The sequence below is a fragment of the Anomalospiza imberbis genome, unplaced genomic scaffold (genome assembly GCF_031753505.1).
Source record: "Anomalospiza imberbis isolate Cuckoo-Finch-1a 21T00152 unplaced genomic scaffold, ASM3175350v1 scaffold_177, whole genome shotgun sequence".
NCBI lineage: Eukaryota > Metazoa > Chordata > Aves > Passeriformes > Viduidae > Anomalospiza > Anomalospiza imberbis.
Genome location: NW_027099811.1, coordinates 39,134 through 64,002, shown reverse-complemented (window position 1 = coordinate 64,002; position 24,869 = coordinate 39,134). Strand labels below are relative to the sequence as shown.

The following is a 24,869-nucleotide window of genomic DNA, read 5'->3' as shown; positions in this document are numbered from 1 at the left end:
GGAATTTTGGGACCAAAAAAAAAGATTTTAGGGGGAAAAATGGGAGTTTCGGGGAAGAAACAGAGTTTTTGGTGATGAAGTGGAATTTTTGGGACAAAAAAACGGAATTTGAGGGTAAAAATGGGATTTTTTGGGGGGAAAAATTTGATTTTTTTGGGACAAAAAAAAAAGGGATTTGGGGATGTAAAATGTTAATTTGAGGAAAAAAATTGGAATTTTGGGGCAAAAAAAGGGGATTTGGGGGTGAAAATGGGATTCTGGGGGTTCTTTGGAGGAAAAAAAGGGATTTTTGGGACAGAAATTGGGATTTTTGGAGGAAAAAAAGGGATTTTTTGGGGAGATTTTCGGGGCATTTTTTGGGGATTTTTTTTCCCCAGCTCAGGGAGGTTTCGGGGAAGTTTTTCCTGGAATTTCGGGGAGATTTTTGGGGCTGTTTTTGGCATTTTTGGGGCTGTTTTTTGGGGCAGGAAAAGCCCAAAATGTTCGCCAAGGGCACGGAGATCACCGTGGGGCTGGTGATGAAGAAACTCAACGAGATCCTGCAGGCGCGCGGCAAGAAGGGCACCGACAGGTGGGCCGAAAAATCCCAAATTCACCCCAAAATCCCGCCCAGAATGCGCCTGGAGTTACCCCAAAATTCCATCGAAATCCACCCCAAAATCCCCAAAATCCACCCCAAAATTCCCCAAAATCTGCCTGGAGTTACCCCAAAATTTCATCGAAATCCACCCCAAAATTCCATCAAAATTCACCCCAAAATCCGTCCCAGAATCCGCCTGGAGTTACCCCAAAATTCACCCCAAACTCCAGCCCAGAATCCACCTGGAGTTACCCCAGAATTCCATCGGAATTCACCCCAAAATCCCCAAAATCCACCCCAGAATTCCATTGAAATTCACCCCAAAATCCCCAAAATCCACCCCAGAATTCCATTGAAATTCACCCCAAAATCTCCCAAAATCCACCCCAAAATTCCATCGGAATTCACCCCAAAAATCTCCCAAAATTCCATTGAAATCCACCCCAAAATCCCCCAAATTCACCCCAGAATTCCTTTGAAATTCACCCCAAAATCTCCCAAAATCCCGCCCAGAATCCGCCTGGAGTTACCCCAGAATTCCATCGGAATCCACCCCAAAATCTGCCTGGAGTTACCCCAAAATTCCATTGAAATTCACCCCAAAATTCACCCAAAATCCCTGAAAATTCACCCCAAAATCCCCCTGGAATTACCCCAAAATCCCCCAAAATTCTCCCCAAAATCCCCCAAAATCCGCTCCAGAATCCGCCTGGAATTACCCCATAATCGCCCAAAGTCCGCCCCAAATCCCCTAGATTTTCCCCAAAATTCACCCCAAAATCCCTCAAATTCTCCCCAGAATCCCCCATAAATTCACCCCTAAATCCCCCAAATTCCCTAAAAATTCACCTCTAAACCCTCAAATTCACCCCCAAAATCCCAGAAAATTTGGCCCAAAATCCACCAAAATTCATCCCAAAATCCCAGAATTCACCCCTAAATCCCTGAAAATTCACCCCAAAATCCCCAAAATTCACCCTTAAATCCCCCAAAATTCACCCCAAAATCCCTGAAAATTCACCCCCAAATCCCCAAAATTCACCCCTAAATCCCAGAATTCACCCTAAAATCCCCAGAATTCACCCCCAAATCCCAAAATTCACCCCCAAATCCCTGAAATTCACCCCAAAATCCCAGAAAATTGGCCCAAAATCCCAGAATTCACCCCTAAATCCCCAGAATTCACCCCCAAATCCCAAAATTCACCCCCAAATCCCCCAAAATTCACCCTCAAATCCCCCATATTCTCCTCTAAATCCCCCAAAATTCACCCCCAAATCCCCCAGAATTCACCCCAAAATCCCCCATATTCACCTCTAAATCCCCCAAATTTTGCTCCAAAATCCCCCAAAATTCACCCCAAAATCCTCCAAAATTCTCCCCAAAATCCCCCAAAATTCACCCCCAAATCCCCCAAAATTCACCCCTAAATCCCCCAAAATTCACCCCCAAATTCCTGAAAATTCACCCCAAAATCCCAGAATTCACCCCTAAATCCCCCAAAATTCACCCCAAAATCCCCCAAAATTCACCCCAAAATCCCAGAATTCACCCCTAAATCCCCCAAAATTCACTCCCCAATATTCCTCATATTCTCCTCTAAATCCCCAAAATTCACCCCTAAATCCCCAAAATTTACTCCAAAATCTCAAAATTCACCCCAAAATTCCCCAAATTTAACTCCAAAATCCCCCATATTCTTCTCTAAATCCCCAGAATTCACCCCAAAATCCCCCAAAATTCACCCCAAAATCCCAGAATTCACCCCCCAAATCCCAAAATTCACCCCTAAATCCCCAAAATTCACCCCAAAATCCCCCAAAATTCACCCCTAAAAATCCCCCCAAATTCACCCCTAAATCCCCAAAATTCACCCCTAAATCCTCAAAATCCTCCTAAATTCACCCCAAAAAATCCCTGAAATTCACCCCCAAATCCCCATATTCTCCTCTAAATCCCCAAAATTCACTCCCTAAATCCCCCAAAATTCTCCCCGAAATCCCCCAAAATTCACCCCAAAATCCCCAAAATTCACCCCAAAATCCCCCAAATTCACCCCCAAATCCCAAAATTCACCCAAAATCCCCCAGAATTCACCCCAAAATCCCTGAAAATTCACCCCTAAATCCCCCAAAATCCGCCCCAAAATTCCCCAAAATCCCCCAAAATTCACCCCAAAATCCCCAAAATTCACCCCCAAATCCCCGAATTCACCCCAAAATTCACCCCAAAATCCCCAAAATTCACCCCCAAATCCCCGAATTCACCCCAAAATTCACCCCAAAATCCCCAAAATTCACCCCCAAATCCCCCAAAATTCACCCCCAAATCCCCCATATTCTCCTCTAAATCCCCCAAAATCCCCCAAAATTCACCCAAAATTCACCCCAAATTCACCCCTAAATCCCCCAAAATTCACCCCCAAATTCCTGAAAATTCACCCCAAAATCCCAGAATTCACCCCTAAATCCCCCAAAATTCACCCCAAAATCCCCCAAAATTCACCCCAAAATCCCAGAATTCACCCCTAATCCCCCAAAATCCCCCAAAATTCACCCCAAAATTCACCCCAAAATCCCCCAAAATTCACCCCAAAATTCACCCCAAAATCCCCAAAATTCACCCATAAACTCCCAAAATTCACTCCAAAATCCCCAAAATTCACCCCTAAATCCCCCAAAATCCCCCCAAATTCACCCCTAAATCCCCAAAATCCCCCAAAATTTCACCCCCAAATCCCCCAAATTCACCCCTAAATCCCCCCAAAATTCACCCCCAAATCCCTGAAATTCACCCCCAAAATCCCTCAAATTCACCCCAAAAATCCCCAAAATTCACCCCTAAATCCCCCAAAATCCCCCAAAATTCACCCCAAAATCCCCCTAAATCCCCCAAAATTCACCCCTAAATCCCCCAAAATCCCCCAAAATTCACCCCCAAATCCCCGAATTCACCCCAAAATTCACCCCAAAATCCCCAAAATTCACCCATAAATCCCCCAGAATTCACCCCAAAATCCCCCAAATTCACCCCCAAATCCCTGAAATTCACCCCAAAATCCCCCAAAATTCACCCCAAAATCCCAGAATTCACCCCCAAAATCCCCGAAATTCACCCCTAAATCCCCCAAAATCCCCCAAAATTCACCCCCAAATCCCCGAATTCACCCCAAAATTCACCCCAAAATCCCCAAAATTCACCCCTAAATCCCCCAAAATTCGCTCCAAAATCCCCAAAATTCACCCCAAAATCCCAGAATTCACCCCCAAATCCCCGAATTCACCCCAAAATTCGCCCCCGGATTCCCCGGCGCCGGGGTGTTTGACGTCTTTTGGCGTGGGTCCCGCGCCGGTCGGCGCCCGCAGGGCGGCGCAGATCGAGTTTTTGTCCCCGCAGGGCGGCGCGCAGATCGAGTTTTTGTCCCCGCAGGGCGGCGCAGATCGAGTTTTTAGCCCCCGCAGGCGGCGCAGATCGAGTTTTTGTCCCCGCAGGGCGGCGCAGATCGAGTTTTTGTCCCACGCAGGGCGGCGCAGATCGAGTTTTTTGCCCCCGCAGGCGGCGCAGATCGAGTTTTTGTCCCCCGCAGGGCGGCGCAGATCGAGTTTTTTGCCCCCGCAGGGCGGCGCAGATCGAGTTTTTGCCCCCGCAGGGCGGCGCAGATCGAGTTTTTGTCCCCGCAGGGCGGCGCAGATCGAGTTTTTGTCCCCGCAGGGCGGCGCAGATCGAGTTTTTGTCCCCGCAGGGCGGCGCAGATCGAGTTTTTGGTCCCCGCAGGGCGGCGCAGATCGAGTTTTTGTCCCCGCAGGGCGGCGCAGATCGAGTTTTTGTCCCCGCAGGGCGGCGCAGATCGAGGTTTTTTGCCCCCGCAGGGCGGCGCAGATCGAGTTTTTTTGCCCCCGCAGGGCGGCGCAGATCGAGTTTTTTTGTCCCCGCAGGGCGGCGCAGATCGAGTTTTTTGTCCCCGCAGGGCGGCGCAGATCGAGTTTTTGTCCCCGCAGGGCGGCGCAGATCGAGTTTTTGTCCCCGCAGGGCGGCGCAGATCGAGTTTTTTGCCCCCGCAGGGCGGCGCAGATCGAGTTTTTGCCCCCGCAGGGCGGCGCAGATCGAGTTTTTTGCCCCCGCAGGGCGGCGCAGATCGAGTTTTTTGTCCTCGCAGGGCGGCGCAGATCGAGTTTTTTGTCCCCGCAGGGCGGCGCAGATCGAGTTTTTGTCCCCGCAGGGCGGCGCAGATCGAGTTTTTGCCCCCGCAGGGCGGCGCAGATCGAGTTTTTTTGCCCCCGCAGGGCGGCGCAGATCGAGTTTTTGCCCCCGCAGGGCGGCGCAGATCGAGTTTTTGTCCCCGCAGGGCGGCGCAGATCGAGTTTTTGTCCCCGCAGGGCGGCGCAGATCGAGCTGCTGCAGCACCTGGTGGCCGTGGCCCACGAGCACGAGCTGGGCGTGCCCCTGGAGCTGAAAATCAAATTCAACATCGTGGCCTCGCTCTACGACTACAACCCCAACCTGGCCGCCTACATGAAGGTGAGAAACGGGGCCGAAAATGGGGAAAATGGGCAAAAAAAAACAACGGAAAATGGGGGAAAAAAATGGGGAAAAATGGGTCAAAAATGGGTGAGGAATGGGTTAAAAAAGGGTTAAAAATGGGTGAGAAATGGGGAAAAAATGGGTGAGGGATGGGTTAAAAAAGGGTTAAAAATGGGTGAGAAATGGGGTTAGAAATTGAATTAATTTGGGTTTTTTGGGACTACAACCCCAACCTGGCCGCCGACATGAAGGTGAGAAACGGGGCCGAAAACGGGGAAAAAACGGGGAAAAAACGGGGAAAAAAATGGGTGAGGAATGGGTAAAAATGGGTGAGGAATGGGTTAAAAATGGGTGAGGAATGGGGTTAGAAATGGGATTTATTTGGGTTTTTTGGGACTACAACCCCAACCTGGCCGCCTACATGAAGGTGAGAAATGGGGCCAAAAACGGGGAAAAAACGGGGAAAAACGGGGAAAAAAAACAACAAAAAATGGGAGAAAAATGGGGGAAAATGGGCTAAAAATGGGGAAAAATGGGTGTGAGGAATGGGTTAAAAAACAGTTAAAAATGGATTAAAAAATGGGGAAAAAATGGGTGAGGAATGGGTTAAAAAAGGGTTAAAAATGGGTAAAAAATGGGGAAAAAATGAGGGGAAATGGACAGACAGGATCTCTAGGGCAGGGTGGATCTATAGGGTGGATCTATAGGGTCAGATCTATAGGGTCAGATCTATAGGGTAAATCTATAGGGTTCTGTCCCCCAGCCGGAGCTGTGGGAGCGCTGCCTGGGCTGATCCGTGGGGTCAGGATTGGGATCCGTGGGGTCGGGGTGGATCCATAGGGTGGATCCGTAGGGTCAGATCTATAGGGTCAGATCTCTAGGGTCAGATCTATAGGGTGGATCCATAGGGTTCTGTTCCCCAGCCGGAGCTGTGGCAGCGCTGCCTGGGCTGATCCGTGGGGGTCAGGACTGGGATCCGTGGGGCACACAGGATCTATGGGGTCAGGGTGGATCCATAGGGTGGATCTATAGGATCAGATCTATAGGGTCAGATCTATAGGGTGGATCCATAGGGTTCTGTCCCCCAGCCGGAGCTGTGGCAGCGCTGCCTGGGCTGATCCGTGGGGTCAGGACTGGGATCCGTGGGGTCGGGGTGGATCCATAGGGTCAGATCTCTAGGGTCAGATCTATAGGGCAGGGTGGATCTATAGGGTAAATCTATAGGGTCGGTTCTGTCCCCCAGCCGGAGCTGTGGCAGCGCTGCCTGGGCTGATCCGTGGGGTCAGGACTGGGATCCGTGGGGCACACAGGATCTGTGGGGTCAGGGTGGATCTATAGGGTGGATCCATAAGGTCAGATCTATAGGGTAAATCCATAGGGTCAGATCTCTAGGGTCAGATCTATAGGGCAGGGTGGATCTATAGGGTCAGATCTATAGGGTCGGTTCCTCTCCCCCAGCCGGAGCTGTGGCAGCGCTGCCTGGGCTGATCCGTGGGGTCAGGACTGGGATCCGTGGGGTCGGGGTGGATCCATAGGGTGGATCCATAGGGCAGGGTGGATCTATAGGATCAGATCTATAGGGTAAATCCATAGGGTTGGTTCTGTCCCCCAGCCGGAGCTGTGGCAGCGCTGCCTGGGTTGATCCGTGGGGTCAGGACTGGGATCCGTGGGGCACACAGGATCTGTGGGGTCAGGGTGGATCCATAGGGTCAGATCTATAGGGTAAATCCATAGGGTCAGATCTCTAGGGTCAGATCTATAGGGTCAGATCCATAGGGTGGTTCTGTCCCCCAGCCGGAGCTGTGGCAGCGCTGCCTGGGCTGATCCGTGGGGTCAGGACTGGGATCCGTGGGGTCGGGGTGGATCCATAGGGTGGATCTATAGGGTCAGATCTATAGGGTCGATCCTCTCCCCCAGCCGGAGCTGTGGCAGCGCTGCCTGGGCTGATCCGTGGGGTCAGGACTGGGATACGTGGGGCACACAGGATCTGTGGGGTCAGGGTGGATCTATAGGGTGGATCTATAGGATCAGATCTATAGGGTCAGATCTATAGGGCAGGGTGGATCTATAGGGTAAATCCATAGGGTCGGTTCTGTCCCCCAGCCGGAGCTGTGGCAGCGCTGCCTGGGCTGATCCGTGGGGTCAGGACTGGGATCCGTGGGGTCGGGGTGGATCCATAGGGTGGATCTCTAGGGTCAGATCTATAGGGCAGGGTGGATCTATAGGGTAAATCTATAGGGTCGGTTCTGTCCCCCAGCCGGAGCTGTGGCAGCGCTGCCTGGGCTGCATCGAGGAGCTCCTGGAGCTGCTCTTTGCCCACCCCGAGATCTTCGTGGGCGAGAACGTCCTGGAGGAGTCGGAGAACCTCAGCAACCCGAGCAGGTGGGCACCTATGGGGCACCTGGGGGGCACCTATGGGGCACCTATGGGGCAACTATGGGGTCACTTGTGGGGTTTGGGAGAGTCGGAGAACCTCAGCAACCCCGAGCAGGGTGGGCACCTATGGGGCACCTATGGGGCACCTATGGGGTCACCTATGGGGTGTGGGGGCACCTATGGGGCACCTATGGGGCACCTATGGGGTCACCTATGGGGCACCTATGGGGCACCTATGGGGCACCTATGGGGCACCTATGGGGGCACCTATGGGGCACTTATGGGGCACCTATGGGGCACCTATGGGGTGTGGGGGCAACTTATGGGGCACCTATGGGGCACCTATGGGGTGTGGGGGCACCTATGGGGCACCTATGGGGTCACTTATGGGGTGGTGGGGTCACTTTTGGGGTCATTTTGGGGTTTTTGGGGTAATTTTGGGGTAATTTTGGTGATTTTTGGGCTGATTTTGGGCTGATTTTGGGGTGATTAGGGGTGATTTTTGAGGTCACTTTTGGGTGATTTTTGGGGTGATTTTGGGGTCATTTTGGGGTAATTTTTGGGTGATTTTGGGGTAATTTTGGGGTGATTTTGGGGTCACTTTTGGGTGGTTTTTGGGGTTATTTTGGGGTGATTTTTGGGGTCATTTTGGGGTAATTTTGGGGTGATTTCGGGCTGATTTTGGGGTGATTTTGGTTGATTTTGGGGTGATTTCGGGGTCATTTTGGGGGTGATTTTGGGGTCACTTTTGGGCGATTTTTGGGGTGATTTTTGGGTAATTTTTGGGTAATTTTGGGGTCATTTTTGGGCTGATTTTGGGGTGATTTCGGGCTGATTTTGGGGTAATTTTGGGTGATTTTTGGGCTGATTTTGGGGTAATTTTGGGGTGATTTTGAGGTGATTTTTGGTAATTTTTGGGGTGATTTCGGGGTCATTTTGGGGTGATTTTGGGCTGATTTTGGGGTGATTTCAGGGTAATTTTGGGGTAAATTTCTGGGGTAATTTTGGGGTGATTTCGGGGTCATTTTGGGGTGATTTCAGGGTTATTTTGGGGGGATTTCAGGCTGATTTTGGGGTGATTTTGTGGTGATTTTTGGTAATTTTTGGGGTGATTTTGGGCTGATTTGGGGTGATTTTGGCTGATTTTGGGGTGGTTTCGGGCTGATTTTGGGGTGATTTTGGTTGATTTTGGGGTGATTCCGGGGTCATTTTGGGGTGATTTTGGGGTCACTTTTGGGTGATTTTTGCGGTGATTTTGGGGTAATTTTGGGTGATTTTTGGGGTGATTTCAGGGTAATTTTGGGGTAATTTTGGGGTGATTTTGGGGTGATTTTGGGGTCACTTGGGGGTGATTTTTGGGGTAATTTTGGGTGATTTTTGGGGTGATTTCGGGGTGATTTTGGGGTGATTTTGAGGTGATTTTTGGGTAATTTTTGGGGTGATTTCGGGGTCATTTTGGGGTGATTTCAGGGTTATTTTGGGGTGATTTTGGGCTGATTTTGGGGTGATTTTGAGGTGATTTTTGGTAATTTTTGGGGTGATTTCGGGGTGATTTTGGGGTGGTTTCGGGCTGATTTTGGGGTGATTTTGGCTGATTTTGGGGTGCTTTCGGGGTCCCTTCCAGCCGTTCCGGGTGCGCGGCTGCGTCCTGACGCTGGTGGAGCGCATGGACGAGGAGTTCACCAAGATCATGCAGACACCGACCCCCACTCCCAGGGTGGGTCCGGCCCCGCGGGTCCCAAAAAATCCCAAAAAATCCTAAAAAAAACCCCAAAAAAATCCCAAAAAAACCAAAAAAAAAAACCCCCAAAAAAACCCAAAAAATCCCCCCCAAAAAAAACCCCAAAAAATCCCAAAAAATCTCCAAAAAAATCCTGAAAAAATCCCAAAAAAAACCAAAAAATCTCCAAAAAAATCCTGAAAAAATCCCCAAAAAAACCCAAAAAAATCCCCAAAAAAATCCTGAAAGCATCCCAAAAAACCCCCCAAAAAACTAAAAAAAAACACCAAAAAATCCCAAAAAAACCCCAAAAAATCCCAAAAAAATCCCAAAAAATCCCCAAAAAACCCCAAAAAAATCCCCCCAAAAAAAATCCCAAAACAATCCCAAAAAATCCTCAAAAAAAAAAAATTTTGGGATTTTTTTTGGGTTTTTTGGGGGATTTTTTTTGAGGATTTTGTGTGATTTTTGGAGTTTTTTTGGGATTTTTTTGTGGGGTTTTTGGGGTTTTTTTGGGGTTTTTTTTTGGGATTTTTGGGGATTTTTTTGGGGTTTTTTTGGGGTTTTTTTGGGTTTTTTGTGGTTTTTTGGGGGGGTGGGGTTTTTTTGGGATTTTTTGGGGGTTTTTTTTGGGATTTTTAGGGGTTTTTTTGGGGGGTTTTTGGGGGGTTTTTGGGTTTTTTGAGTTTTTTGGGGTTTGGGGGATTTTTTGGGGGTTTTGGGGGGTTTTTTGGGGGTTTTTTGCGGTTTTTTTGGGATTTTTTGGGTTTTTTTTGGGGTTTTTTGGGATTTTTGGGGGGGGTTTTTTGGAATTATTTGGGGGTTTTTTTTGGGGGTTTTTTGGGGGTTTTGGGGTTTTTTGGGTTTTTTTTGGGGTTTTTTTGGGTTTTTTTTGGGGTTTTCGGGGTTTTTTTCGTGTTTTTTCGGCCTCACCTCTGCGCCGCCAGGTGAGCCCGCAGGGTGAGCCAGGCGTGCCTTGCAGAGTACGTGGAGCACCTGAAGGTCTCGAGTCCTGAACTGGAGCTCACCTGGCTGGGTTTTTTTGGGGTTTTTGTGGGTTTTTTGGGGGTTTTTCTGGGTTTTTTTGGGGTTTTTTTTGTGGTTTTTGGGGTTTTTTTCGTGTTTTTTCGTGTTTTTCGGTCTCACCTGCCCGCCAGGTGAGCCCCCAGGTGAGCCAGGCGTGCCTTGCAGAGTACGTGGAGCACCTGAAGGTCCCAGACCCTGGACTGGAGCTCACCTGGCTGGGTTTTTTGGGTTTTTTGTGGGTTTTTTTGGGGGTTTTTTTAGGTTTTTGGGGTTTTTTTGTGGTTTTTCGGGTTTTTTTCGTGTTTTTGGCCTCACCTGCCCGCCAGGTGAGCCCCCAGGTGAGCCAGGCGTGCCTTGCAGAGTTCGTGGAGCACCTGAAGGTCTCGGGTCCTGAACTGGAGCTCACCTGGGGCTCACCTGGGGCTCACCTGGCTGGGGTTTTTTGGGTTTTTTTTAGGGTTTTTTGGGGTTTTTTCGGGGTTTTTTTCGTGTTTTTCGGCTCACCTGCCCGCCAGGTGAGCCCCCAGGTGAGCCAGGCGTGCCTTGCAGAGTACGTGGAGCACCTGAAGTATTCATGTCCTGAACTGGAGCTCACCTGGGGCTCACCTGGGGCTCACCTGGAGCTCACCTAGCTGGGCTTTTTGGGTTTTTGTGGGTTTTTTTGGGTTTTTTTTTAGGTTTTTTTTGGGTTTTTCGTGTTTTTTTTTCGTGTTTTTCGGCCTCACCTGCCCGCCAGGTGAGCCCCCAGGTGAGCCAGGCGTGCCTTGCAGAGTACGTGGAGCACCTGAAGGTCTCGGGTCCTGAACTGGAGCTCACCTGGCTGGGTTTTTTGGGTTTTTTGTGGGTTTTTTTTGGGGTTTTTTTAGGTTTTTTGGGGGTTTTTTTTTGGGGTTTTCGGGGTTTTTTTCGTGTTTTTCGGCCTCACCTGCCCGCCAGGTGAGCCCCCAGGTGAGCCAGGTGTGACCTCAGAGCACCTGGAGCACCTGAAGGTCTCGGGTCCTGAACTGGAGCTCACCTGGAGCTCACCTGGCTGGGTTTTTTTGGGGTTTTTGTGGGTTTTTTTGGGTTTTTTTTGGGGTTTTTTGGGTTTTTCGGGGTTTTTTTCGTGTTTTTCGGTCTCACCTGCCCGCCAGGTGAGCCCGCAGGTGAGCCAGGCGTGCCTTGCAGAGTACGTGGAGCACCTGAAGGACGAGGGCCGCGTGTGCGCCATCATCGCGCGCCTGCAGCGTTACCTGCAGGGCAAGGGCAGCCCCGAGGAGCTGTGCCGCGTTTACCTGCTCCGCGTGCTCCACACCTACTACAAGTTCGACTACGAGGCCGCCCGCAGGAAGGGCGGGGCCGGCCAGGTGAGGCGGGACGGCCAGGTGAGGCCGGACGGGCAGGAGAAGGAGGACGGGCAGGAGAAGGAGGACGGGCAGGTGAAGCAGGACGGGCAGGTGAAGGAGGAGGAGGAAGAGGACGAAGATTCGGAGGCGTTGATGGAGAGGCTGTGCAGGTGAGGGGCGCACCTGGATACACCTGGAGGGGTGGGCGGGGTCAGAGCACACCTGGATACACCTGGAGGGGTGGGCGGGGTCAGGGCACACCTGGATGGGGTCAGAGCACACCTGGATACACCTGGAGGGGTGGGCGGGGGTCAGGGCGCACCTGGGGAAACACCTGGAGGGGTGGGGACATGGGGTGGGCGGGGTCAGGACACACCTGGGTGAGGGAAGGAGGGACAGGGACACACCTGGATGGGGTCAGGACACACCTGGATGGGGTCAGAGCACACCTGGATCCACTGGACGGGTGGGGGACACGGGTGGGCGGGGTCAGGGCACACCTGGATGGGGTCAGGACACACCTGGATACACCTGGATGGGGTTCAGGCACACCTGGGTGGGGTCAGGACACACCTGGACACACCTGGGTGGGGCAGGGACACACCTGGGTGGGGCAGGGACACACCTGGACACACCTGGATGGGGCAGGGACACACCTGTCTCACCTGAGCCACCATTTTCCACATTCACCTGTCCTCTTTGTGCCTCACCTGTCCCTAAAATCTCGGGGAGTTTTGGGTTTCTCACCTGTCCAGGTGTGTGCCTCACCTGTCCAGGTGTGTGCCTCACCTGTCCAGGTGTGCCTCAGCTGCCCAGGTGTGCCTCACCTGCTGCAGAAGTCCTCACCTGGCTTTGGGGCCTCACCTGTCCCTCGACTCTCAGGATTTTGGGGTTGAAGTTCCGGGGGTTTTTTTTTGCGCCTGCCCGGGCGCGCCTCACCTGCCCAGGTGTGCGCCTCACCTGCCCAGGTGTGCGCCTCACCTGCCCAGGTGTGCGCCTCACCTGCCCAGGTGTGCGCCTCACTGCCCAGGTGTGCGCCTCACCTGTCTCGCCCGCGCAGGTTCGTGTACGCCAAGGACCGCACGGACCGGATCCGCACCTGCGCCATCCTGTGCCACATCTACCACCACGCCCTGCACAGCCGCTGGTACCGCGCCCGCGACCTCATGCTGATGTCGCACCTGCAGGACAACATCCAGCACGCCGACCCACCTGTGCAGGTAAACCCGCACCTGGGCGGGGAAAGGGTTAAACACACCTGGGGGAACAGGGACACACCTGCAGGACAACATCCAGCACGCCGACCCACCTGTGCAGGTAAACCCGCACCTGGGCGGGGAAAGGGTTAAACACACCTGGGCAGGTAAAGGGTTAAACACACCTGGGTGGGTAAACCCTGCACCTGGGCGGGGAAAGGGTTAAACACACCTGGGCGGGTAAAGGGTTAAACACACCTGTGCAGGTAAACCCGCACCTGGGCAGGGAAAGGGTTAAACACACCTGGGTGGGTAAATAAAATACCTGTCCCACCTGCTCTCACCTGTCCATGTCCCACCTGTCCATGTCCCACCTGTCCGTGTCCCACCTGCTCTCACCTGTCCATGTCCCACCTGTCCATGTCTCACCTGTCCATGTCTCACCTGTCCATGTCTCACCTGTCCATGTCTCACCTGTCCGTGTCTCACCTGTCTCACCTGTCCATGTCTCACCTGTCCATGTCTCACCTGTCCATGTCTCACCTGTCCGTGTCTCACCTGTCTCACCTGTCCATGTCCCACCTGTCCATGTCTCACCTGTCCATGTCTCACCTGTCCATGTCTCACCTGTCCATGTCTCACCTGTCCATGTCTCACCTGTCTCACCTGTCCATGTCTCACCTGTCCATGTCTCACCTGTCCCCACAGATCCTCTACAACCGCACCATGGTCCAGCTGGGCACCTGTGTGATGTCACCTGTCCACCTGTCCATGTCTCACCTGTCCATGTCTCACCTGTCCATGTCTCACCTGTCCATCTCTCCTCACCTGTCCCCGCAGATCCTCTACGACCACACCATGGTCCAGCTGGGCACCTGTGTGATGTCACCTGTCTCACCTGTCCATGTCTCACCTGTCTCACCTGTCCATGTCTCACCTGTCCATGTCCCACCTGTCCGTGCCTCACCTGTCCATGTTCCACCTGTCCCACCTGTCCATCCCTCACCTGTCCATCCCTCACCTGTCCACATCTCACCTGTCCATGTCTTACCTGTCCATGTCCCACCTGTCCCATCCCTCACCTGTCCATGTCTCACCTGTCCATGTCTCACCTGTCCGTGTCTCACCTGTCCGTGTCCCACCTGTCCCCGCAGATCCTCTACAACCGCACCATGGTCCAGCTGGGCATCTGCGCCTTCCGGCAGGGGCTGATCAAGGACGCGCACAACGCGCTGCTGGACATCCAGAGCTCCGGCCGCGCCAAGGAGCTCCTGGGCCAGGGGCCTGCTGCTGCGCAGCCTGCAGGAGCGCAACGCCGAGCAGGAGAAGGTGGAGAAGCGCCGCCAGGTGCCCTTCCACATGCACGTCAACCTGGAGCTGCTCGAGTGCGTCTACCTGGTGGCCGCCATGCTGCTGGAGATCCCCTACATGGCGGCGCACGAGTTCGACGCCCGCCGGAGGATGATCAGCAAGCAGTTCCACCACCAGCTGCGCGTCGGCGAGAGGCAGCCGCTGCTGGGTGAGGCGGGGGCGGAACGGAGGCGAGGGGGGTTTCGACGAGGAACCGCCAGGGTTCGGGTTGGGGTTTTGGGGGATTTGAGGTCGGGAGTTGGGTTTGGAGGTCCGTAATTATCGTAACTCGGCCTTGGTTCGGCGGTTTTATCTCTTAAAATGGAGGTTTGAGATGTTCTTGGGGTTCCTCAGACCACGTGGGGTGAATTTGACTGAAATTCCAGGGTTTTGGCCCAAAAACGGCTTCTTGAGGTCCGTAATTATCTTAACTCGGTCTTGGTTCGGTGGTTTTAGCTCTTAAAATGGAGGTTTGAGATGTTCTTGGGGTTTCTCAGACCATGGGGGTGATTTTGACCAAAATTCCAGGGATTTTGACCCAAAAACGGCTTCTTGAGGTCCATAATTATCGTAACTCGGCCTTGGTTCGGTGGTTTTAGCTCTTAAAATGGGGGTTTGAGATGTTCTTGGGGTTCCTCAGACCACGTGGGATGATTTTGACCAAAATTCCAGGGATTTTGACCCAAAATTGGGTTCTGGAGGTCCACAATTACCTCGGCCTCGGTCTCGGTTTGGTTCTTCCGCTCCCAAATTTGGAGCTTTCGGATCTTCTCGATGTCCCTCACCCCAGAGTTGCTTCCTTAGACCCGAAATCAGAGACGTTTTCCCCAAAGCTGCCGTTTCTTCACCAAAAATAAAAACTTTTTGCCCAAAGTCGGTGGGGTTTGCACCGAAATTCTCTCACCTGTGCCCGGGTGCCTCACCTGTGCCTCACCTGTCCCAGGTCGTTTTCTGACCTCCAAAATCCCAAAAAAATTCGATTTCCAATCTCCAAAAATTTGGGGTTTTTTGCCCAAAACCGGCGTTTTTTGCCCCAAAACTGGTGGCTCTTCCAGGCCCACCTGTCCCCAGGTGTCTCAACCTGTGCCCAGGTGCCTCACCTGTGTCTCACCTGTGTCCCACCTGTGTCTCACCTGTCCCAGGTCATCTTCTGACCTCCAAAATTCCATTTCCAACCTCGAAAAAGTTGGGGTTTTTTTCCCAAAACCGGCGTTTTTTTGCCCCAAAAGTGGTGGCTTTTCCAGGCCCCGCCTGTCCCCAGGTGTCTCACCTGTGCCCAGGTGCCTCACCTGTGTCCCCACCTGTGTCTCACCTGTGCCCAGGTCATCTTCTGACCTCCAAAATTCCATTTCCAACCTCCAAAATTTGATTTTTTTTACCCAAAACCGGCGTTTTTTGCCCCAAAAGTGGTGGCTTTTCCGGCCCCGCCTGTGCCCAGGTGCCTCACCTGTGCCCAGGTGCCTCACCTGTGCCCCACCTGTCCCTCACCTGTCCCAGGTGTCTCACCTGTCCCAGGTCATCTTCTGACCTCCAAAATTCCATTTCCAACCTCCAAAAATTGATTTTTTTTTTTGCCCAAAACCGGCGTTTTTTGCCCCAAACCCGGTGATTTTCCGGCCCTGCCTGTGCCCAGGTGCCTCACCTGTGCCTCACCTGTCCCTGGTCGTTTTCTGACCTCCAAAATCCCAAAAAAATTCCATTTCCATCCTCCAAAAATTGACATTTTTTGCCCAAAACTGGCGTTTTTTGCCCCAAAACTGGGGATTTTTCAGCACCACCTGTCCCCAGGTGTCTCACCTGTGCCCAGGTGCCTCACCTGTGCCCCACCCGTGCCTCACCTGTCCCCAGGTGTCCCACCTGTGCCTCACCTGTGCCCAGGTCGTCTTCTGACCTCCAAAATTCCATTTCCATCCTCCAAAAATTGACTTTTTTTTTGCCCAAAACCGGCGTTTTTTGCCCCAAAACTGGTGGCTTTTCCAGCCCCACCTGTGCCCAGGTGTCTCACCTGTGCCCAGGTGCCTCACCTGTGTCCCACCTGTCCCTCACCTGTCCCCAGGTGTCTCACCTGTCCCAGGTCGTCTTCTGACCTCCAAAATTCCATTTCCAACCTCCAAAATTTGACATTTTTTGCCCAAAACCGGCGTTTTTTGCCCCAAAAGTGGTGGCTTTTCCAGCCCCGCCTCTCCCCAGGTGTCTCACCTGTGCCCAGGTGCCTCACCTGTGCCCCACCCGTGCCCAGGTCCCCCCGAGTCCATGCGGGAGCACGTGGTGGCCGCCTCCAAGGCCATGAAGACGGGCGACTGGCGGCGCTGCCACCGCTTCGTGGTCAACGAGAAGATGAACGGCAAAGTCTGGGACCTGTTCCCCGAGGCCGACCAGGTGCGCGCCATGCTGGTCAGGTGAGTCCACCGGCACAGGTGTGCCCAGGTAAAGAGAAAGGAGGATTTTGGGGGGATTTTGGGTGATTTTGGGTGATTTTCGGGAGTTTTTGGGGAGTTTTTAGAAGGATTTTGGGGGTGTTTTGGGTAAAAAACGCGGATTTGAGGTGCCCAGGTGAGTCTCAGGTGAGTCTCAGGTGAGTCTCAGGTGAGTCCCACCTGGGCACAGGTGTGGCCAGGTAAAGAGAAAGGAGGATTTTGGGGCGTTTTGGGTGATTTTAGGAGGATTTTGGGTGGTTTTCGGGAGTTTTTTGGGGGATTTTCGGGAGTTTTGGGGTGATTTTTCGAGAGTTTTTAGAAGGATTTTGGGGGTGTTTTGGGTAAAAAACGAGGATTTGAGGTGCCCAGGTGAGTCTCAGGTGAGTCCCACCCCGGCACAGGTGTGGCTAGGTAAAGAAATAGGAGAATTTTGGGTGATTTTGGGGTGTTTTGGGTGATTTTGGGGGGATTTTGGGGAGTTTTGGGGTGATTTTCGGGAGTTTTTAGGAGGATTTTGGGGGTATTTTGGGTAAAAAATGAGGATTTGAGGTGCCCAGGTGAGTCTCAGGTGAGTCCACCCCGGCACAGGTGTGCCCAGGTAAAGAGAAAGGAGGATTTTGGGGCATTTTTGGGAGTTTTGGGGGGATTTTGGGTGATTTTCGGAAGTTTTGGGGTGATTTTCAGGAGTTTTTAGAAGGATTTTGGGTAAAGATCGAGGATTTGAGGTGCCCAGGTGAGTCACAGGTGAGTCGACCCAGGCAGGTGTGGCCAGGTAAAGATTTTGGGTGGTTTTGGGGTGATTTGGGGTAATTTTTGGGAGTTTTTAGGAGGAATTTGGGGGTATTTTGGGTAAAGATCGAGGATTTGAGATGCCCAGGTGAGTCTCAGGTGAGTCTCAGGTGAGTCCCACCCGGACACAGGTGAGGACAGGGGAGGATTTTGGGTGATTTTGGGTGATTTTGGGGGGATTTGGGGAGGTTCGAGGTGAGGGACCTGTTCCCCGAGGCCGACCAGGTGCGCGCCATGCTGGTCAGGTGAGTCCACCCGGACAGGTGTGGCCAGGTAAAGAGAAAGGAGGATTTTGGGGGATTTTCGGGGGATTTTTGGGAGTTTTGGGGTGATTTTTGACAATTTTTAGAAGGATTTTGGGGGTATTTTGGGTAAAGATCGAGGATTTGAGGTGCCCAGGTGAGTCTCAGGTGAGTCCCACCTGGGCACAGGTGTGGCCAGGTAAAGAGAAATGAGGATTTTGGGGCATTTTGGGTGATTTTTGGGAGTTTTTAGGAGGATTTTGGGGATATTTTGGGTAAAAAACAAGGATTTGAGGTGCCCAGGTGAGTCAGGTGAGTCTCAGGTGAGTGAGTCCCACCTGGGCACAAGTTTCAATAGGTGACGGAATTTTGGCCATTTTGGGGCAGGAAACGAGAATTTTGGGTGTGCCCGGGTGTGCCCAGGTGTGCCCAGGTAAGGGAATTTTGGCCATTTTGGGGCCATTTTGGGGCAGGAAATTAGAATTTTGGGGGTTTGGGCATTCCCAGGTGTGCCCAGGTGTGCCCAGGTAAGGGAATTTTGGGGGTTTGGGCGTGCCCAGGTGTGCCCAGGTGTGCCCAGGTGTGCCCAGGTAAGGGAATTTTGGGGGTTTGGGCGTGCCCAGGTGTGCCCGGGTGTGCCCAGGTAAGGAATTTTGGGGCAGGAACTAGGATTTTGGGCGTGCCCAGGTGTGCCCAGGTAAGGGAATTTTGGCCATTTTGGGGCAGGAAATTAGAATTTTGGGGTTTGGGTGTGCCCAGGTGTGCCCAGGTAAGGGATTTCGGGATATTTTGGGGCAGGGAAGGAGGATTTTGGGCGTGCCCAGGTGTGCCCAGGTGTGCCCAGGTAAGGGAATTAGGATTTTGGGCGTGCCCAGGTGTGCCCAGGTAAGGGATTTTGGGGCAGGAATTAGGATTTTGGGTGTGCCCAGGTGTGCCCAGGTAAGGGAATTTTGGGGGTTTGGGCGTGCCCAGGCGTGCCCAGGTGTGCCCAGGTAAGGGAATTTTGGGGCAGGAATTAGGATTTTGGGTGTGCCCGGGTGTGCCCAGGTAAGGGGATTAGGATTTTGGGCGTGCCCAGGTGTGCCCAGGTGTGACCCCGCTGTGCCCTCCCCCAGGAAGATCCAGGAGGAGTCGCTGCGCACGTACCTGTTCACCTACAGCAGCGTCTACGACTCCATCAGGTGCGGAAAAAACCGGGAATTCGGGCTGAAAAAACGGGAATTTCGGGGAAAAAAAACGGGAATTCGGGGTAAAAAACCGGGAATTTCGGGGTAAAAAAACGGGAATTTCGGGCTAAAAAATGGGAATTTCAGGGTAAAAAACGGGAATTTCGGGGTAAAAAACGGGAATTTCGGGGTAAAAACCGGGAATTCGGGGTAAAAAACGGGAATTTCGGGGTAAAAACCGGGAATTCGGGGTAAAAAACGGGAATTCGGGGTAAAAAACGGGAATTTCGGGGTAAAAAACCGGGAATTCGGGGTAAAAAAACGGGAATTTCGGGGTAAAAAAACGGGAATTCGGGGTAAAAAAACGGGAATTTCGGGGTAAAAAACCGGGGATTCGGGGTAAAAACCGGGAATTCGGGCTGAAAAAACGGGAATTTCGGGGTAAAAAAACGGGAATTCGGGGTAAAAAAACAGGAATTTCGGGGTAAAAAACGGGAATTTCGGGGTAAAAAACGGGAATTCGGGGTAAAAACCGGGAATTCCGGGGTAAAAAACGGGAATTTCGGGGTAAAAACCGGGAATTTCGGGGTAAAAAAACGGGAATTCGGGGTAAAAAACAGGAATTTCGGGGTAAAAAACGGGAATTTCGGGGTAAAAACGGGGTAAAAAACGGGAATTCGGGGTAAAAAACGGGAATTTCAGGGTAAAAACCGGGAATTTCGGGGTAAAAAACGGGAATTCGGGGTAAAAAACGGGAATTTCGGGGTAAAAAACGGGAATTTCGGGGTAAAAACCGGGAATTCGGGGTAAAAACCGGGAATTCGGGGTAAAAACCGGGAATTTCGGGGTAAAAAACGGGAATTCGGGGTAAAAAAACGGGAATTTCGGGGTAAAAAACGGGAATTCGGGGTAAAAAATGGGAATTCGGAGTAAAAAACGGGAATTTCGGGGTAAAAAACGGGAATTCGGGGTAAAAAACGGGAATTTCGGGGTAAAAAACGGGAATTTCGGGGTAAAAAACTCCCCATTTCCGAGGGAAAAAGTCGGCGAATTTTGGTGTAAAAAACGGCGAATTTGGAAGGAAAAAACGGGGGATTTGGGGGCGGGAAAGTGCGAGTTTTGAGGCGAAAAACGGGGAATTTTGAAGTGAAAAATGGGGAATTTTGAGGTAAAAAATGGGGGATTTTGAGGTCAAAAATGGGGAATTTTGAGGTAAAAAATGGGGAATTTTGGCATAAAAAATAGGGAATTTTGAGGTAAAAAATGGTGAATTTTGAAGTGAAAAACGGGGAATTTTGAGGTAAAAAATGGGGAATTTTGACATTAAAAACGGGGAATTTTGACGTAAAAAATGGGGAATTTTGAGGTAAAAACGGTGAGTTTTTAGTCCCAAAATGGGGAATTCCGATGGGGGAAAACGCGGAATTTTTGAATGTTTCGAAATAAAAAGAACCCTGAGGTTTGAAGTGAAAAAAAAAGTGAATTTTGGAAGGGAAAAGCGGGGGGGTTTTGGGGTAAGAAGCGCGGGTTTTGGTTAAAAAGGGCTGAACCTCGATTGGCAGCATGGAGACGCTGGCGGCCATGTTTGAGCTGGACCTGCCCACGGTGCACGGCATCATCAGCAAGATGATCATCAACGAGGAGCTCATGGTGAGCGCCGGCGCGCGCTCGGCCCGCGCCTGCCGGGTCCCACCTGTGCCCAGGTGTGCCCGCACCTGCCGGGTCTCACCTGTACCCAGTTGTGCCCGCACCTGCGTGGTCTCACCTGTGTGCCCGCACCTGTGCCCAGGTGTGCCCGCGCCTGCCTGGTCTCACCTGTGCCCAGGTGTGCCCGCGCCTGTGCCCGGGTGTGCCCGCGCCTGTGCCCGGGTGTGCCCGCGCCTGCCTGGTCTCACCTGTGCCCAGGTGTGCCCACGCCTGTGCCCGGGTGTGCCCGCGCCTGCCCGGTCTCACCTGTGCCCAGGTGTGCCCACGCCTGTGCCCAGGTGTGCCCGCACCTGCGTGGTCTCACCTGCGTGGTCTCACCTGTGTGGTCTCACCTGTGCCCAGGTGTGCCCGCACCTGCCGGGTCTCACCTGTGTGCCCGCACCAGGTGTGCCCGCACCTGCGCGCGGGTGTGCCCACACCTGCCTGGTCTCACCTGCGTGGTCTCATTTATACCCAGGTGTGCCCACACCTGCCTGGTCTCACCTGCGTGGTCTCATTTATACCCAGGTGTGCCCACACCTGCCTGGTCTCACCTGTGTGGTCTCATCTGTGCCCGGGTGTGCCCGCACCTGTGTGGTCTCACCTGTACCCAGGTGTGCCCGCACCTGCGGGGTCTCACCTGCGCCCGGGTGTGCCCGCACCTGCGTGGTCTCACCTGCGCCTGGGTGTGCCCGCACCTGTACCCAGGTGTGCCCGCACCTGCGCACGGGTGTGCCCGCACCTGCGCGCCTGCCTGGTCTCACCTGTGCCCAGGTGTGCCCGCACCTGGTGTGCCCGCACCTGCATGGTCTCACCTGTGTGCCCGCACCTGCACACGGGTGTGCCCATACCTGGGTGGTCTCACCTGTGTGCCCACACCTGCGTGGTCTCACCTGTGCCCGGGTGTGCCCGCACCTGCGTGGTCTCACCTGTGTGGCCTCATCTGCGCCCAGGTGCGCCCGCACCTGTGTGCTCTCACCTGTGTGCTCTCACCTGTGTGCTCACACCTGCGTGGTCTCACCTGTGTGTTCTCACCTTTGTGGTCTCACCTGTGTGGTCTCACCTGTGCCCGGGTGTGCCCGCACCTGGGTGCTCTCACCTGTGCGCTCTCACCTGGGTGGTCCCACCTGTGCCCAGGTGTGGCCTCACCTGGGAGGGGTGGCTTTGGGTCAATTTGGGTGATTTCAGGTCAATTTGGAGTCAAGTCGGGGCATTTTTGGGGTTACCTGTGCAGACAGGTGAGGGCGTGTCTCACCTGGCCACAGTGGAGTGGGAGACCCCATTTGGGGCAATTTTGGGGCATTTTTGGGGTTACCTGTGCAGACAGGTGAGGGCGTGTCTCACCTGGCCACGCCTCAAGCCTGTCCCAGAGCCACGTTGGAATGGGAGACCCCGTTTGGGGCCACTTTGGGTCCTTTTGGGGCAATTTCAGGTGGGCTTTTGGGGGTTACCTGCAGCACAGGTGAGGCTCACCTGTGCACACCTGCTGGATGAGCCCATGGCCGCCATGATGATGGTGAATCCCCAGTGGAGCCATTTTGGGGTGATTTTGGCCAGGTTTGGGGCAGTTTTGGTGGGATTTCAGGTGGGCTTTTGGGGGTTACCTGCAGCACAGGTGACCCTCACCTGTGCGCACCTTTAGACCTCACTGGATGAGCCCATGGCCACCATGATGATGGAGAATCCCCAGTGGAGCCATTTTGGGGTGATTTTGGCCAGGTTTGGGGCAGTTTTGGTGGGATTTCAGGTGGGGTTTTTGGGGTCACCTGCAGCACAGGTGAGGCTCACCTGTGCGCACCTTTAGACCTCACTGGATGAGCCCATGGCCACCATGACGATGGTGAATCCCCAGTGGAGCCATTTTGGGGTGATTTTGGCCAGGTTTGGGGCAGTTCTGTTGGGATTTCAGGTGGGGTTTTGGGGTTACCTGCAGCACAGGTGAGGCTCACCTGTGCGCACCTGCAGGCCTCGCTGGACCAGCCCACGGCCACGGTGATGATGCACCGGACGGAGCCGACGGCCACGCAGAACCTGGCGCTGCAGTTGGCCGAGAAGTTGGGGAACCTGGTGGAGAACAACGAGCGGGTGCTGGACCAGCGGCAGGGCGCCTACGGGGGGTACTTCAGAGGTGAGCACACCTGGGGACACCTGGACACACCTGGATACACCTGGGGCACACCTGGATACACCTGGGTTACACCTGGAGACACCTGGGACACACCTGGGGCACACCTGGATACACCTGGGGCACACCTGGATACACCTGGAGACACCTGGGACACACCTGGGGCACACCTGGATACACCTGGAGACACCTGGGACACACCTGGGGCACACCTGGATACACCTGGGACACACCTGGATACACCTGGGTTACACCTGGATACACCTGGAGACACCTGGGACACACCTGGGGCACACCTGGATACACCTGGGACACACCTGGATACACCTGGGTTACATCTGGATACACCTGGGTTACACCTGGATACACCTGGAGACACCTGGGACACACCTGGGTTACACCTGGGGCACACCTGGGGCACACCTGGGGCTCACCTGGGCACACCTGGGGCACACCTGGGCGTGCCCGGATACACGTGGGGTTCTCAGGGATACACTTGGGGGTGGTGGGATGGAGCTGGGGCACACCTGAGGGATACCTGAGCACACCTGGACACACCTGAGCGGGTGGGACACACCGGAACACACCTGGGTTACTCTGGGGTACACCTGGGGGAAGGTGGAGGTGTCTGGGGTCCACCTGGGGATACCTGGGCACACCCGAGGGGTACCTGGCGATACCTGGGCACACCTGAGGGATACCTGGGGATACCTGAGCACACCTGAGGGGTACCTGGGGATACCTGGGCACGCCTGAGGGGTACCTGGGGATACCTGGGCACACCCGAGGGGTACCTGGCGATACCTGGGCACACCTGAGGGGTACCTGGGGATACCTGGGCACACCTGAGGGGTACCTGGGCACACCTGGGCACGCCTGAGCCCCGCCCCGCTCTCACCTGTCCACCTCTCCCTCCAGACCAGAAAGATGGCGGATACCGCAAGGGCGACGGGTACCTGCGGCGGGGCGGCTTCCGGCAGGAGCGCGGCAACTACTGACCCACACCTGGCCCACGGCGGGACCCTCACCTGCCCCACGGAGCCCTCACCTGTTCTACAAATTGCCTCACCTGGGCAAAACCCATCAGCTGCCCCACAGAGGCCTCCCCTGCCCCACAGCTCCCTCACCTGCCCCATAGATCCCTCACCTGTTCCACCGAGGGTCCCGCAGCTGGAAACGAATAAATGACTGATTAAAGAGTGCGTTAACGAGGTGTTAATTAATGCGTTGGCGAGGGGCAGGGCAGGGGCTGCCCCACAGATCCTGGCTCTGCCCCATAAGTGACCCCAAAGCTTCTCCCCTCACGTTTTCCCTCCCCTCACGTTTTCCCGCCTTTTTTCCTCCCCTCACGTTTTCCCGCCTTTTTCCCCTCACGTTTTCCCGCCTTTTTTCCTCCCCTCACATTTTCCCGCCTTTTTTCCTTCACGTTTTCCCGCCTTTTTCCTCCCCTCACGTTTTCCCGCCTTTTTTCCTCCCCTCACATTTTCCCGCCTTTTTTCCCTCACATTTTCCCGCCTTTTTTCCCCTCACGTTTTCCCGCCTTTTTCCTCCCCTCACCTTTTCCCGCCTTTTTTCCCCCCTCACGTTTTCCCGCCTTTTTCCCCTCACGTTTTCCCGCCTTTTTTCCTCCCCTCACATTTTCCCGCCTTTTTTCCTTCACGTTTTCCCGCCTTTTTCCTCCCCTCACGTTTTCCCGCCTTTTTTCCTCCCCTCACATTTTCCCGCCTTTTTTCCCTCACATTTTCCCGCCTTTTTTCCCCTCACGTTTTCCCGCCTTTTTCCCTCCCCTCACGTTTTCCCGCCCTTTTTCCTCCCCTCACCTTTTCCCGCCTTTTTTCCCCCTCACGTTTTCCCGCCTTTTTTCCCCTCACATTTTCCCGCCTTTTTCCCCCGTTATGGCTTCCCTTCGCCCTGTGCCTTTATGGCTCCTTTCCTGGTTTCTCTTCATTCCATCCTTTCATGGTCTCCCGCTTTTCCATCTCCTTCCTCTCCCTTCACGGCTCCCACCATTTTCTCAGGGATCCGGCCATTTTCTCCGCTCAGTTTTCCACCATTTTGTCCCCTCATGGCTTCCCTTCTCCTCGTCCCCTCACAGTTTTCCACCATTTTGTCCCGTCATGGCTTCCCTTCTCCCTGTCCCCTCACAATTCCCACCATTTTGTCCCCTCATGGCTTCCCTTCTCCCTGTCCCCTCACAATTCCCACCATTTTGTCCCCTCATGGCTTCCCTTCTCCCTGTCCCCTCACAGTTTTCCACCATTTTGTCCCCTCATGGCTTCCCTTTTCCCTGTCTCCTCACAGTTTTCCACCATTTTGTCTCTTCACAATTTCTCAGTGTTTCCTCCCCTCA

General features: G+C 53.5%; 1 protein-coding gene across 1 annotated transcript; it reads left to right on the top strand.

The window, feature by feature from the left end:
- Window positions 1-39: 39 nt before the first annotated feature.
- On the top strand, window positions 40-23,727 carry LOC137466338 (eukaryotic translation initiation factor 3 subunit C-like). The gene is given in 15 exon segments (XM_068178099.1): window positions 40-71; window positions 233-571; window positions 4,957-5,098; window positions 7,359-7,480; window positions 9,098-9,171; window positions 9,174-9,194; window positions 11,391-11,718; window positions 12,609-12,768; window positions 13,899-14,024; window positions 14,026-14,263; window positions 16,334-16,493; window positions 18,658-18,723; window positions 20,271-20,358; window positions 22,360-22,522; window positions 23,438-23,727. Coding segments are annotated over 15 exon segments (2,139 nt in total). The 3' UTR covers window positions 23,518-23,727.
- The last annotated feature ends 1,142 nt before the right edge of the window (window positions 23,728-24,869 follow it).